Source organism: Cavia porcellus, unplaced genomic scaffold, assembly GCF_034190915.1.
Source record: "Cavia porcellus strain 051 isolate PalLab524CR breed Dunkin Hartley unplaced genomic scaffold, mCavPor4.1 scaffold_28, whole genome shotgun sequence".
NCBI lineage: Eukaryota > Metazoa > Chordata > Mammalia > Rodentia > Caviidae > Cavia > Cavia porcellus.
In genome coordinates, this window is record NW_026947511.1 from 30624881 (window position 1) to 30639589 (window position 14709).

The window sequence follows — 14709 nt, forward strand, 5'->3', positions numbered from 1 at the left end:
GCTCAGTGGCATAAGCACCTACCTGGCAAGTTCAAGGTCCTGAATTCAGTCCCCAGTATATACATACGTTTTTTTTTTAAAGTTGACTTGTTCTTGTTGTTGTTGAGACAGTCTTATTATGTAGCTCAGGCTGGCCTTGAACTTGTGGCGACCCTGCAGCTTCAGCCTCCCAAGTGTTGGAATTACAGGTGCATGCCACCACATCTGTTTAAACTGACATTTATAAGGCTATGGCATAGTTTTATATAAGTTATCTTTGTCTTTTTTTTTTTCTTTTTTGACCTCTACAACAATCCAGAGAACTGAATATTCTTTTTTATGGATGGATAAGCAGAAATTGAGTAACGGACCCACAGATTGTATAGCAGTAGGCAGACTTAAAATCTAGATATTAAAAACAACTTCAAATGTAGTTTTTAGTATGTCACAGAAGGCTGTAATAATATTTGGGTTATTACTTTTGGAGCAATTTCTGGATAAATGTTAAGCTTCTTGCTGGTTTTTAAAACATGGATATACAATGTTTACATTCTTGTTTTCTTCATTGTATATTTCTTCAGTAATGTTCAGACATTATATTGTGCATCTTTTTCTTGCAGTAAGGAAGAAATGTGTTTCTTAAAGCATTTAGGCACCATTTATGGGTATGATAAGTTGAACAAGACAGTTGCAGGCAGAATCCTGAAGTTAGAACTGTGAGTGACTTGCTATAAATAATTTCTTGTACTTTCCCAAACAAGAGAGAGGACACAAGTGAATTAGCTGGGTGACAAACTGGATGTCAGTGGAGCCTGTTGTACTCAGTACAGAAAAACACTTTAAAACCTTTAGGAAGCTGGGCTGGGTGCATATCTATAATCTCAGCACTTGGAAGGCTGAGACAGGAAGATTGTCACAAGTTCGAGGCCAGCCTGGACTACATAGTGAGTTCAGGGACAGCCTGAGCTATACAGTAAGGCCCTGTCTCCAAAAACCAAAAGGTAAAATCAATCAATTAATCAAATCAAATCAAGTCAAATCTTAGGGGTTATTTTCAGGTTAGTCCCCAGAAGGTTTGTAGATATTGAACATTCACCACCTATCACTAGTTTGCAAGTTGTTACAATAAACTCAGACTTCTAATCTAGCACCTATCCAGTTAGTTTTGTAAACTAGTGATGAGATTATTAAAAGGATTAAGTCCTGTTAAATTAAGAGAGTTTTAGGTACAGCTGCTACCAGTGATTTGATATCCTTCATTATGTACCAAGTTTGGTATCTGTCATTCTCCTGTTTTCTCCATAGTAAACACTCAGCATCATTTATTCTGCATTGATGGAAAGAAACAAAAACAGAAAAAGTCAAAGACATGGAATTTATCTACAAAGGGCTAATTGTCAAACACACTGAATCATATCTAAAGAATCAATGTGTCAAAAAGTTATTTTTAAAAGTACAAACTATTCTTTTTGTTTCTTTACCTACATGAAATGATCTCTTATTGGCTTCCAGTGATTACTTTTGGTGGGTTTTGTTTTGTTTTAGACAGAGTCTTGCTCTGCAATTCAACTGACTAGATAACCCAGGCTGGCCTCAGACTCACAGCAACTCTCCCGTCTCAGCCTCCTGAGTTCTGGGATTATAGTCATGTGTCACCATGAATGGTTACCTTTCAGCTAGTAGTTTAAGTTTCTACAGGATTCACTCTGAGATCTTCCTCACATCCTGAAGTGTTTCATTTTATACCAGGGAAGGTAACAGTGAGTGGTTCGAGGTATGTTCTTTGGCATCAGGTAACCTGCACCCACAGTTTGATCCTACTGCCAGCCGCCTGATCATTAGTTCCCAGTGCCACAATTTTCTCCTTGGAAAAATGGGGGTTAGTATAGGATTTTCCTTATAGGGATACAGTGAAGATTAAACCAGCTGGTATAATGTAATATTCATATAGCATTCAGCACGCCTTGTTAATGGCTAGTACTCAGTATTATCATTTCTTTTTTTTACTTTCAGATTTTAGAAGAACATTTTCTTTTCTTCTTTCATTTTTGTGGTGTTGGGGATTGAACTCAGTCCCCCACACATAGAAGACAAATGTACTACCGCCAAGCTACATCCCTGGCCTAAAAAAACTTCAAAATCTAGCCTTAATTAACCTTCTAGTGACCTTGTCAAAGGGTCTACTTCCATATGCTTCCTGCCAGATGGTCTGCTTAGAAAACAAGGCACCTACAGCTCTACCTGTGATAAATTAGACCACTGAAGGTCGATGCTGTGTAGTGAAGAATAGGGATGGCTTAACAGAATATGCAACTCCAAAAACAAAACAAACAAACAGCAACAATGAGACACGGGCTTGTGCAACACACAAGCTCTAGGAAACAGTGCCCTCCAAAGGGGTGTGGTGCAGGAGCCTGGAAAAACATGAATCAGAAGACCTCAGTTTGACTCAGCTCTGCACCTTGGTGCTTAGCGACTCTGAAAGATTTTTTTTACTTATGTGCCTCAGGGAAATTTCTAAAGCTCTTTAGACCATTAGTCTTCATCTGTGGAACTGGGGTAATAATACCAAATTCCCTGAGTTTTCTGTGGTGACCATGACTGCATAGAGTAGGAGCTCAATAAATCCAGTGAGAGCTGCAGCCAGGCGCTGTGAATGTTACTCATTTCTCTCTCTCTCTCCCTTCCCTCCCTCTCTCCATCCCTCCCTTTCTCCCTCCCTCTCCTTTTATGACTCTCTTGGGGGAACATTAGCAGTGCAAGAGGGGCAGGCAGGGCAGGCCCTCAGCAATACTGTGACGTGTGTGCTTGATACAAGTTTGTCACAAATGCTTCTTCTGTTCACGCAGGGAGCAGCGGGGAGCATCTGGAGCTACCTCTATTCCTAAGCTGTGCAGAAAGGGCCTCTTTTTCTAACGTGTACAAAGGCACTGTGTTCCCTACCCCTGCTTCTGCACCCCTTCCTTCCTTCCTCCTCCTCCCCCCTTCCCCATGTACTCATGACTTCCCCTGGCCTTGACTCTTCTCCGCAGTTCCCACCGTCGCCTACTTTGTACCTAGATCATCCTATACAACTGGTTCCTGCCACGAAAATCCTAGTCTCGCAGGACTCTTACTCCTTGAGGACTCTTTCAGGGGGAAAATGCTGATTGCACACATAAATTTCAGCCAGGGCGCTAGCAAGACCTTTCTTTAGGCTATTCACTGGTATTTTAACAGAGGTTTCCAATATTCCAAACTAATGGTAAAAACAATACCAGGGTTTGAGGTATCCAAACAAAGCCAATGTAGAGAAACAATGTGGAAATAAAGGGGACTTTTTAGCAAAAAGTACGAAGTACAAAGGACCTGCCCAACTGCACTTGGAGGTGGCATTAAATACAGATCAGGAAGTAGAAGCTATATACATTTAATGACCTGCCCTGCCTGTATTTTATCAGCCAATCCATTAAAAAGTCAGCAAGAACTTTGAACCTAAACTAATACCCACCCTGAAATATAGGAAGGACAAGTTTTGTGGTATAGAAAAAAAAACAAGAACTGCCTTGAGAACTGGGAAGCTTACTTACAGTTCTGCCTCCACTGTTAAATAGCTCTGAGGCCGTGGGATAACTGGTTTCAAGCTCAGACCTCAGTGACCTACTGTGGACAGGGAGACCTAATTAGAAAACCTTTCACGTCTTGTTTTTACCTCTAACCATCTATGCTGCTTTTTTCATACTGTACTGTGTACTAAATGGTCTGGGAGAAAAAGCAATTCTGGGGTTTGGGGTGCAGCTCAATGGCAGAGCATGTGCTTATCATGTTCCAGGTTGTGGGTTTGATCCTAAGCAACACACACACACACACACACACACACACGTCAATGCTGAATTGTAGCATTAAAGAGTTGTGAGTATATACATGGGAGGCTGAGGCCAGAAAAATCCAAGCTTGAGCCCACTCTTAGTGACTTAGCAAGACTGTGTGTCAAAAATAAAAAAGGACTGGGGATTCAGTTCTTCCAGTGCTGGAGAGAGAGAAAGAGACAGAGACAGAGACAGACACAGAGATAGAGACAGAGATAGAGACAGAGAGAGGAGAATAAGTCATACCAGCCTGGTATAGAGGAAAAATATGTAACCCTTAACCTGTTAGATGTCAAATATACTATTTGTGCTCCCTGAAATGGAAGAATGAATTCTAAGGAAAAACAGTTGTTGCTCAGAAAATCTATTAGGGAATATGAATGACTCCTGAGAGACCGGAGAGTAGTGGGGGCATGTGGATGACTTCATTAACTTCTTCATCTTAGTCTTCCTCATTGAGTCTTAGTGGGTGGGAGGGATGTCCTACCCTAATGAGATAGTGGCTAATTTATGTGGGAAACCTCCCTGGTACTGGTAGTACCAATCATCTCAAGCTTCTTCAGGGAAGGGCGCAAATCTGGCCATTGTGATTTAATCTTCAGATGCACCTGCAGTCACAGTTCTGCTGTGCTCTCATTCTGTGCACTGATTCCCTTGAGGGCCCAGCCCTGCCTGCCTATAATATGTCTACCTAATTTAGCTGTCTATAATAGGACTGCATATGGAAAGTGCAGCTTCCAGACAGGCAGATTATATTAATGATGTAGGTGCTGGGGTGCTTCATTCCTGAGTTCGGGTACTGAATTTAGACACATTACTTAACCTCAATTTCTTCACTTGGAAACAGGAATACTAAAACCTATTTTAGCTGGGCGTGGCGGTACACACCTGTAATCTCATACTTGTGAGGCTGAGGAAGGAGGAATGCCATGAATTCAGAGTTCAAGGACAGACTGAATTACAGAGCAACATCCTGTCTATTCTGCAAACAAAATTGAAGGAAAACCTGTGTTGTAATATTGGTGAGCAAGCCAAGTGACCTAAGACATAAAAGCGCTCAGCACACTGTGCTTAGTTGGTGACGTTACTCATCCTACCTCTGTCACTGAATTCATTCTTATTCCTGCCAAGTCACTCACTTTGAAAAGCCAGTTTAATTTTTTGTCCACTTGGAGAATGAGCTACATTATTTCCAGGGTGATTTGAATTTCTATCTTTCAGTCTTTTTTTTTTTAATGTTTGTAATAGAAACTTTGGTTCTAGTAACTTGGCCAGTTTTCAATTTAGTGACTTGTTTATCTGCTTATGTACACAGAGTAATTTCCCCAGAAAGATTTTCAAGTCTGACCTACTCTGATATGTATGTGGGAGGGTTATTACTAGCCACTGGGAGATAAAAGTTACACGATTTTAATCTTAAGGCCCTGGTCGCTGCACACCTACTCCTACTAACATGAGAACCTACAGTTTTAAATGCCTGAGTCCCAGAATCTTGGACAATTCTTTTTTAAATTTTTTTCTTTTCTTTTTTTTTAGTTTTTACTCTTGAGACAGAGTTTCACTATGCAGTTCAGGCTGGTGTTGAACTCACTTAGTATCCCAGACTGGCCTCAATCTTACAGCAATTCTCCTGCTTCAACCTCCACAGTGCTGGAATTATAGGCATGTGCCACTACATCCGGTCCTTGGACAATTATTGAAGTCATCCTTATGTGTATTAGCAAAACACAGTAGCCATTTAAACCCGGAGACACTTGCCTCAGTATGTAATTAATCACATTCATTCATCGGTGCTAATTAGACTATATGTGAATAAACTACATAGCATGGATTATTGGCATTCACTTTCTAATTAGTGAGGAGCTCAGCCCTGATTTTCAAGCCCAAAGCCTTAGCAAAACTGTACTTAAATCTCATATTTGAAGGTTTTCTAGATCTGTCCTGGTACTAATGCTACATCTATCAGGAGACAAAACCCATGCTAGTTCCTTGAACAGAGATAATTAAATACAAATAATTGTTAACTAGCTATAACAGTGTTACTAAAGTAACTTGCAGAATTAAAAGACAACTAATAGATCTGAAGGTAACAATTGTTACAAGCAGCTATATGCCCCAGGGCAGAGAAAACAAAGAGAACTGGTTATAATTGCTAAAACTTAGAAACTTAAGAGAAGAGGCCCTCTTAGCAATTCTTTGTGCTTAATCAGCTCCATTTGATTGGTGTAGCTCCATATTTTGGTGGTACTATGTCTGATACATGAGTGTTTATACCCATTTATACTTCTATCCATAAGTACAAAAGTCATAATTGTTCCATCTTCTTTCCAGAATGTGGTATTTTTTTTTTAAATGTGGTATTTTTATAACTTTAACTGTTTTGGTGGGCTGGTGATGTTGCACTGAGATTTTTAGTTTGTAGTTCATTAATGGTAGTGAAGTTAAAAATCTTTCCCTCTGTTTTCTTAGTTGTACGAATAACTATTGTGTGAAGTAACGTTCACTTGTTTTGCCCATTTTCCTGTTGGGTGGGTGTCTTCTTTCTGATTGATTTTTAAGAGACTTTTGTATATTTTGGATGAGAGTTGTTTGTCTCCCCCCCCCCTTTTGGGGGGGGGTTCCTGGGAACCACACTGAAGATCTTGTGCTTGTCAGGCAGCCTCTGCACCACTGAGCTACATCCCTGGCTTGAGAGTTCTCTACTGACCATATTACCCCAGCTCTCTGCAAGTCTGACCAACCAGACTGCATAATTCAGAATGCACTTCCTTTGATAACATGGCCCTAGGGACTGAATTACTATGTCATTCATCTATTAAAAATATTATATTTTATTAAGACTCATATTTTCATTCATTCACTCAAATAAAACAGGATACTACATGGAAACTATTGTCTTAGATGTCTTTTCTTCTTCATACTCATCCTGGATAGTATCATGTATTCCCATGGCTTCCAGTTACTGCTACCTATAGTCACTTTCTGACATTTCCTGCTACTAATCTTTCAGATCTCACCAAATATTCCTTCCCTGAAGCTACCTTCCCTGATTCTCAAGTCTCGATTAGATAGTCTCCTGTGATGCTCTTCTGTTTTACCTCATCATTCAGGCTATAACTCCTGGGTCTATTAAGCCATCCTCCTGCCACAGCCTCTGTGGCTGGTAGCAGAGGTACATGTCACCATGTCAGGCTTCAAATCTTTAACAAACTCCCTTAAATTAGTCCTCTATTACAGAAAGAAATAACAATGGTATTTCCAGGTTAACACAGAATTCTCGGGTGGGACTGATGTTCTGTGGTATCCTGAGCCAAGAAAATAATGTTACTAGCCAGGCAAAGTGGTACACACTTGTAATCCTAGCACTCAGGAGGCTGAGACAGGAGCATCATCATGAGTTCAAGGCCAGCCTAGGCTACGGAGTGAGCTTAAGGCCAGTTTGCACTTCAAAATAAGACCCTGTCTCAAATACACACACACACAGAGCATATTATGGTTGGAGACCACTATGAACGGTGCTGAGCAGGCTTTAAAATTAGCTAATTGGCTTTATATATTTACTTACGAGTCTGTCCCAGATTAGGTGACTTGCTCAAAGATGGGTGGCTGTCATGTGGAAAATATAATTCGCCATGCCATTGGTCACCATGGGGACTTATATTGGACTGTGATACTGTGACACCTTGGAGAAGGACAAGATAAAGCCACAGCTGAGGATACCTGGCTCACTCCAATTCTTAAGAGTACGGTTGCAAGCTTCTGGGCCACTGCAATAACTATTAAACTTAGCGATAAGACAGTTCTCTTAATTGGCAAAATTTACTGCGTGGAGAAGTCTTTGATGTAATTTACCAAGGTCCTGCCAGTTTCTCATACTTATCCCTGTTATCTTTTTCCTTTGCTTGAAAACCTGATAAATAGGGGTGATCCCAGAGAAGTCTTTGTCATAGATTCTGCAGTTTTGACCTTCCTGGACTCCAAATCTTCATATTGCTGGTCTCATTTATTTAATCCCTCACTGTCCACTTTTAGGAGATTGAGAACCTGATCATCTCTCAATAGTATTATATGAAAAATTTCTCTTCCTGATGATAAACAGAATGTTTTTCAGTAGCTTAATTCTATTGAAGAGGCCTATTAGTTCAGGGTCTTAAATAGTAGCATCTGTGGATACCAAAACCCCACTTAAATTTCAACAAGTCTTAACATTGGATAGCTCTGCTTCTATTCAATCTAAGTTACACATCTTAACAAGGCATGAAAAAGTAACATAATATCTTCTTGTAATTCTCTGAGACTAAATTTTTGTTTATACTTTAGACAGTGAAAGTAGAAACAAATTAAATAGAATTTTACCCTACTTTATCCTAAAGCAAAAATTGCAGTTTATTTGTGTGTTCTTAGTAGTGTTAGATGAGGTGGTTAGCAGCCTGGCGGTATGTTTTAAATTTATATTATATTAGTGCCCAGTGATTACTTAGGTGATCTTTCTTTCTTTTCTAAAAATGATATATAAATGTTGAACCACTGAGTTATTTAAAAAAGATTCAATTTCAAATTCATGGTTGGAGTGGTTACATGAATGCTTCAGAAAAAAATTAGAACATGAAAATTTTCGGATATTTCTCCTATTATGCATTGTCTATGGGCATTCACTATATTTTCTTGAGTGGGCAAATGATTGCCTGAATGAGCAATTTGTACACATTGAGGTCTCACCCCTGTGCTTAGCTAAACTCTGAATTAATAATGATCATTTTCCGTGCCTCCACTCAAATTTGAGATGACTTTCGCTCCTAGTTTTGGCAGTTGGAATGGCTCTTAAAGTGCTTAATTAAGAATGATTTGCTAATGATTATTATCGCTTTGAGTAATTTCCTTCTGATTTCATTCCTTTCATCTGTCTTTTCACTTTCCAAGACTCATGCTGTTTTTTATTCCTCAGACTAGTTTTAATGTTTATTAATACATGTTTGCAGTAGACTAGTTCTCATTAATAAAAGAGAACAAAACATTTTTTTTCTCTCTGCCTTATTTAAATATGACCCTTTTGTCATTCTCCGTTTGACACTTTCCAATTCGGCGGTGACTACCACAAGTGACGGCTGGAGACAAGATGCCAAGTGCAGTGGCTAAATTTAAAGAGCAGCATCCGCACCTGTTGTTAACTGGCAAAGACCAATATCCTGCCCACCATTTCTTCCATCCGCTGCCTCCCACCAACTGCAACTCATAGCTGGGAATCTGTGTGTGTTCATATGTAAGTAACTACTGATGAAGACTATATATATTGCATCAAAGTTGAAACATATATAGCATCTTGACAGTAAGTTAGTTTAGTTTCAGAGGAGCTGAAATTTGGGCCAAACTCAGCATGAAATGATGTCTCTCTCCCTGAAGAAAGCTGATCTATGTGGCTATGTATCACCCTAAAATTATTTTTCATGCTTGCTATATTTTGTGACTTTCTTTTAGGCATCAGCACTAGAGGCTCCTATTGATGTGTCATGCACAATAGGGCTATCTCAGGAGCAACGACATCATCTAGAGGTAGCTTCAATTAATTTGCTGGATTTAGCTGTAACCTGGAAGATCTCTGTAGGAGAAAGATAGTAATGTGAATAACTGTGATACAAAATACACTTGCAATGGTGAGAGGAGCCTGTGGACCGAACCAGCCAAATTAGCCTGACCAAACAGATCTACTGATCACGGAAGTGACAGACCTCAGAGCCAGAGCAGCTCAGATCTACTACCAAGCAGCTCTGATGGAAAGTCAAGCGACAAATTGTGAGAATATGCAAGGTGGAATTTTGTTTTACATGGACATTTACTCTCAGAGGAGACCAATCTGGTTTTGAAAAGAAGAGGACAGATAATTATTGGAGGAAATGTTTGGCAGTTTGGAGGAATGTTCAAGATGTGATGGGTAGATATACAGGGAACTGAGAAGTGAGCCACTTTACTGATACGGAATTGTGTCATTGTTCAGTGCTGTAAGAGAAAGTTCTTATGATCTTTTGACACTTTTGAATGTTCTAGAATGAATGGTGTTGGGTTCTATAAGAATAAGAGCTCATTTCTTATGCACCTAGAAAGTGTGGTTTACTTGAGTGCAAACTTCATATCCTGCCCTTTTGAACCACTTCAGATAGAGGGAAAAAAATTCCTAGACTCAAAAGTCTAGTAAATCACAAAGAATATAGCTGACCATGAGTCAGTCCAATACTAAAAAGAGCAGCTTTAAAGTTTGCTGTCAACCTCTTAGAACCTGAGAAAAACAAGCAAAGACAAGCCTATTTGAACAAGCCCTGCCTTTCTCAACTCAGTGTTTTTCTGGGGTTTTACTCTTAGCAGAAATGACAGAATGGACGTTAGATCATGGGGTCATTGAGCTATAAAATGAATATGGGAGTGTCTTAGTTACTTTTTTCATTGCTGAAGCAAAATACTTGACACTCAAAGTTAAAGGAGAAAAGATTTATTTAGCTGACAGTTTGTAGAGGTTTTAGTTCACAATCAGCTGGCTCCAAGGCAGGGTGGCCTGGCAGAGGGGCACAGCGGAGAACAGTTCATGGCATCCTCAAGGTAGCAAAAGCAACAAGGGAGGGGGAGAGGGAGGGGAGGAGGCAGAGATGAGTGGGAGGGAGGGAGAGAAAACAAGCTTCTTTCTGTCCCTTGTGTTATATTCAGACTACCCACCCTAGGGCAGGGATAGCACTCATACCCTTAATCCTAGCCAGAGCTATGCCAAAACAATCAATGGACTGATTCACTAATCATGCACCCTTGCTCTCAGCATCTCACATTCTAGATTCAACCACCTCTGAAACAGCCCCGTGACCACATGAGGTTTTGCGAGGACATTTAGACACAAACCGTAACAGGGAGCCAGTCATCCTCTGGAGACCAGGACATGAGCCTCCTGCACACAAAAATTTTTTGAGAGGGTGCATAAGTCTCTCTGATCTCGTTAGAGTAGGGGAGATGGGAATGCTGGAGGAAAAGAAAGGAGAGAAATAAAAATATGGAAGAAAAAATGAATGTGTGTTTTGGTGTTTAATGATGTGACAAGAGATGTCTCCAGTAAAAGATATATAGTGGGGTTTAAGAGCAGTTCAATCCTCAGTTACACTGACTAGAAATATTTATGACCCAGAGAAGCCGATGGAAAAAGGATAGAAAAAATATCACAGAAACAGGGAAGTCATGGGAAGATGTGCGGTAGTGAGGAGAGAGAGTGCAGACCAGTGAGTGCAGAAAAGTGGGGATAATGACTTCGGAGCTGAAGCAAACAGGTCTAAGCTGTGCTTCATGATAAATGTTTAAAGGCTGCACCCTTTCCTTCTGCCCTGCTTCTTCATGCACTTTTCCCTGTTTCTCAAGAACTGCTGGGCTCGCTTAAATGATAATTCACGTTATTGGTGATCCAAGAGACACATTCTCCAGACCTCTGAGTAGATTCTTTTTATGCTTTCTGCTCAGGTCAGGGAAGTGGTATCACCTACCCACCCTAGATCCTCTGGAATGCTTAGGCAAATACTCCATTGGGTTGACTCATGCTTGGAAGCTGAGTTTAGTGTACATTTTAGTAGAGAACATAGTTAAGGTTTCATGCTTCAGGAAATCTGTTCTGATTAGTTTTTGCTTAAAAAAAGATCAACTTGTTTCTAAGGACTGGTGCAGAAACAATTCAGCAACTTTGTAGACAGTATCATTGTTATTATTATTATTATTGGTTTGGGGTTTTTTTTTTTTTTTTTTTGGTTGTTGTTTTGTTTTGAGCCAGGGTCTTGCTATATGGTGCAGGTTGGTCTTCAATTTGGTTATATAGCCCAGGCTGGCCTAGACTCACGGATATCCTCTTGCCTCAGCCTCCCAAGTGCTGGAATGCCAGGTGTGCACCATCATGCCTGGTCTTTGTAGGGTTTTAGTGAACATATTTTTATAATTATAAAAATAACATGCAGGTGGGATATTTAAACCACTCAAAAGGGTAGCAACCCCTTAAAACTTCCCAGATGTAACATTTCCTTGTATATTCTATTATAAACCACTGTCTACATTGTATATATATAATTGATCATCTTTACTGTATTATATATATTCTTGCATTTTTTAAAGGTATAGATAGGATAATTGACTTTTAAATGGTTGGGTAGTACTCTGTTTCAAGGTTAGCTGTGTAACTTATTTAACCAATTTCTGGTTCTATGGGACAATATTGAAGTTTCCTCAGACTTTTAATAAAAGCAACAATCTTTTAAAGGTATTTGTAGTTACTTTGCCTTCCTATATCTATAGAGTGATGGTCTCTGGTACATGGTTTGCAGTAAATGTTAATTATTTTTCTTTTTCTTTTTTTTTAAAGTGTGAGGTTGACTTTCTGTTGAGTTATCTATACTTTCTCATCAGATTAGGCCATCAAACCCATATGAGATATGTCCTTTGCAGCTATGGAAAAGGTTTTCTCTGTGAGAAGATAACTCACATTTGTTGAGAGTTATTGCTAGCCTGGATGATAAGAACTCAGTTTAGTCAGAGGGTCTTCAAATTACATAGTTTAGTTCCAGGACAGCAGTGATTTCATCTTGGTAGATAAAAGAAGACACATTTCAGTAAATAGATAGGGAAAAAAAGCTTTTGTTAATCCCTTTAGATTCATGCACATGCATTTTTTAAAAAGTTCTTTTCTAGATACACAAGGCTACATCTTAGTACCACGGGATGTGCTTCTAATTTTTCATACTTGAAAAACTAAAGGAAAGGCAATTCTAGTAAAATTTCGCATAGCAGGGAAAATTTTTGGTTCATAACTACATTTGCAAAGGTTCAAAAAACAAAGACAAAACTGAAATCCATGGTAATCTTAGTAGGAAGGCATGAAGGGATGACAGAGAAGGGGAAAATGGCACAGGGTGGATAAACACATAAAAAGCATTTGGGATAAATATAGATGGGTGGAAAATGACTGTAAGTGAAACTGTTCCAGGAATGTTATGGAGTTGCAATGGGACGTGGGGGTGGTGGAGAGATTGTGCTGCGCAGCTGTTGAATGGGGAGGTCATCCTCGGCTTTCACTTGTTGGGCAGTAAAGCTTTTTGGGCGAGTGGCATGACAGTCTCACCTGGAGAAGCCAATCATATTACTGTTCTGGGCTATGTAAAGTCTCACATTATTTGGCTATTCTTGGTCAAGAAGGAGTCATTTCAGTCGAACTTTAAAGGACAGTATTAGAACAAGTGACCCAATTTTATTCGTGTGTGTGTGTTTCAGTTTCACTTAAGGTCACACTAAAACTGTTTTCCACAATTTAAAATATTTGTGTTTTCAAAATATTTCCCATGCCAGGTTTTATTTTTATTTTATTTCATTTTTGGTTTTTGGAGACAGAGTCTGACTATGTAGTGCAGACTGGACGTGAATTCACTAGGTTGCCCAGGCTGGCCTCGAACTTGCAAATTCTCCTGCTTCAGCCTCCCAAGTATTGGGATTACAGATGTGTGCCACCACGCCCGGTTCCTGCGCTTATGCCGATGAGCTAAATCTCCAGCCCCTCTTATACTGTTTTCAGTGAGCTCTTTCCATCTTTTCTAGAGAAAAGAAATACAAGACAAAGCGAGTAAGACCTTTTCCAACATACATTCTAATGACTATTTTAGCAAAAACGTCATTAAAATAATCTTTACATGATTTTTGTTACTTGTTCTGTTTCTATAGTTTAATAAAGGCACGGAAGGTCAAGTGTGCTAAGAAATAGCCATTTCTGAAGAGTGTTAGAATTCAGTATAAAGGTGCTGTGAAAATGGATTGAGTATTTGACAGTGTACAGGTCTGGTCTGTAAATTCACTATGATGGCGTGTACAGTACTCATTCAGGGAGGGACTTTGATAATGCGATCCTTCTATCCCTTCTACAGTGTGGGGATAGAAGTCACAGTCTTTAGGATGTAGGTTAATTTCAGCACATCCGAATACTATCAGCTGCAAATGCTAACGTGGTATGTCACTGAGTTACAGTATTCCTGGTTAATGGTTATTCACTTGGTGCCTGTTTGCCAACTTAGAACACTCACTTGGAACTCTCCTCTAGAACAAAGCTTTGCGGAAGTATCTATTTCCCTAGTTACTCTTAGCCATAGCTTTGTCCTTGGTGACGATTAGCCAAGCTGAACGTGCCGTCTCTAACTCCTCTATTCTAAGGGGCTCGGGTGCCCATTACAGGTTCCCTAGAATTTGCCCGTAATTGACTGTGTCCCACAATAGGCAACTCTGGCAGTGACAGGCAGCCTGCAATGTGGTTCTCCCGCCTGTCGATTGGGCTTTGCAGAAAGCTCCGCCTCCCCGAGTCAGCCAGCCGCGGCAGTTGGTCCGGCGTCGGTGAGTGGCAGCTCTTAGCTCCGCCCCGGCCGTCCGCTGCGCTGCCTGGGCCGGCGCCGTTTCCAGTTGAGAGATGGCGGCCGCCGCAGGTAGATCGCTCCTGCTGCTCCTCTCCTCCCGGAGCGGCGGCGGGGGCGCCAGCGGCTGCGGCGCGCTGACTGCCGGCTGCTTCCCGGGGCTGGGCGTCAGCCGCCACCAGCAGCAGCAGCACCACCGGACGGTGAGCGAGCGCGCTCGGCGGCTGCGGGAGGGCGGGGCGGCCAGGCCGCCGGCGGCGGGCGAGTTCCCTCAACTCGCGGCCGCTCCCGGGTTGCCAGGCGCGGGGAGCCGCCGTGCCCTTCAGGCGCCTGCGGCGGCGGCCAGCAGGGGCGGGCGGAGGAAGCCGAGACGGGAGGAGCGGGGGAGGAGGGGCGCCGGCGGGATGTTCCCGCAGGACCGGGGACACCGGGCGGGGAAGCCACGGCGCTGGAGCCGCCGCCCGACCCGCCTCCCGCTTCCCGCC

At 41.2% G+C, this 14709-nt stretch overlaps 1 protein-coding gene across 5 annotated transcripts in view; it reads left to right on the forward strand.

Moving 5' to 3' along the window:
* Positions 1–9065: 9065 nt before the first annotated feature.
* The window catches only part of Mcu (mitochondrial calcium uniporter), a 193247-nt gene continuing 187603 nt past the window's right edge, over positions 9066–14709 (forward strand). For 2 of the 5 annotated variants that reach the window (XM_063238656.1, XM_063238657.1), the window contains exon 1: positions 14256–14427. Coding sequence is in view for 1 of the 5 variants with exons in the window: in XM_063238655.1 (XP_063094725.1) it covers positions 14281–14427 (147 nt within the window). In the remaining 4 variants the exon portion in view is untranslated. Of the gene's footprint in view, positions 9088–14251; positions 14428–14709 lie in introns of those variants that run through there. The other 3 variants (XM_013156850.3, XM_063238655.1, XM_063238658.1) reach the window with 3 other exon arrangements.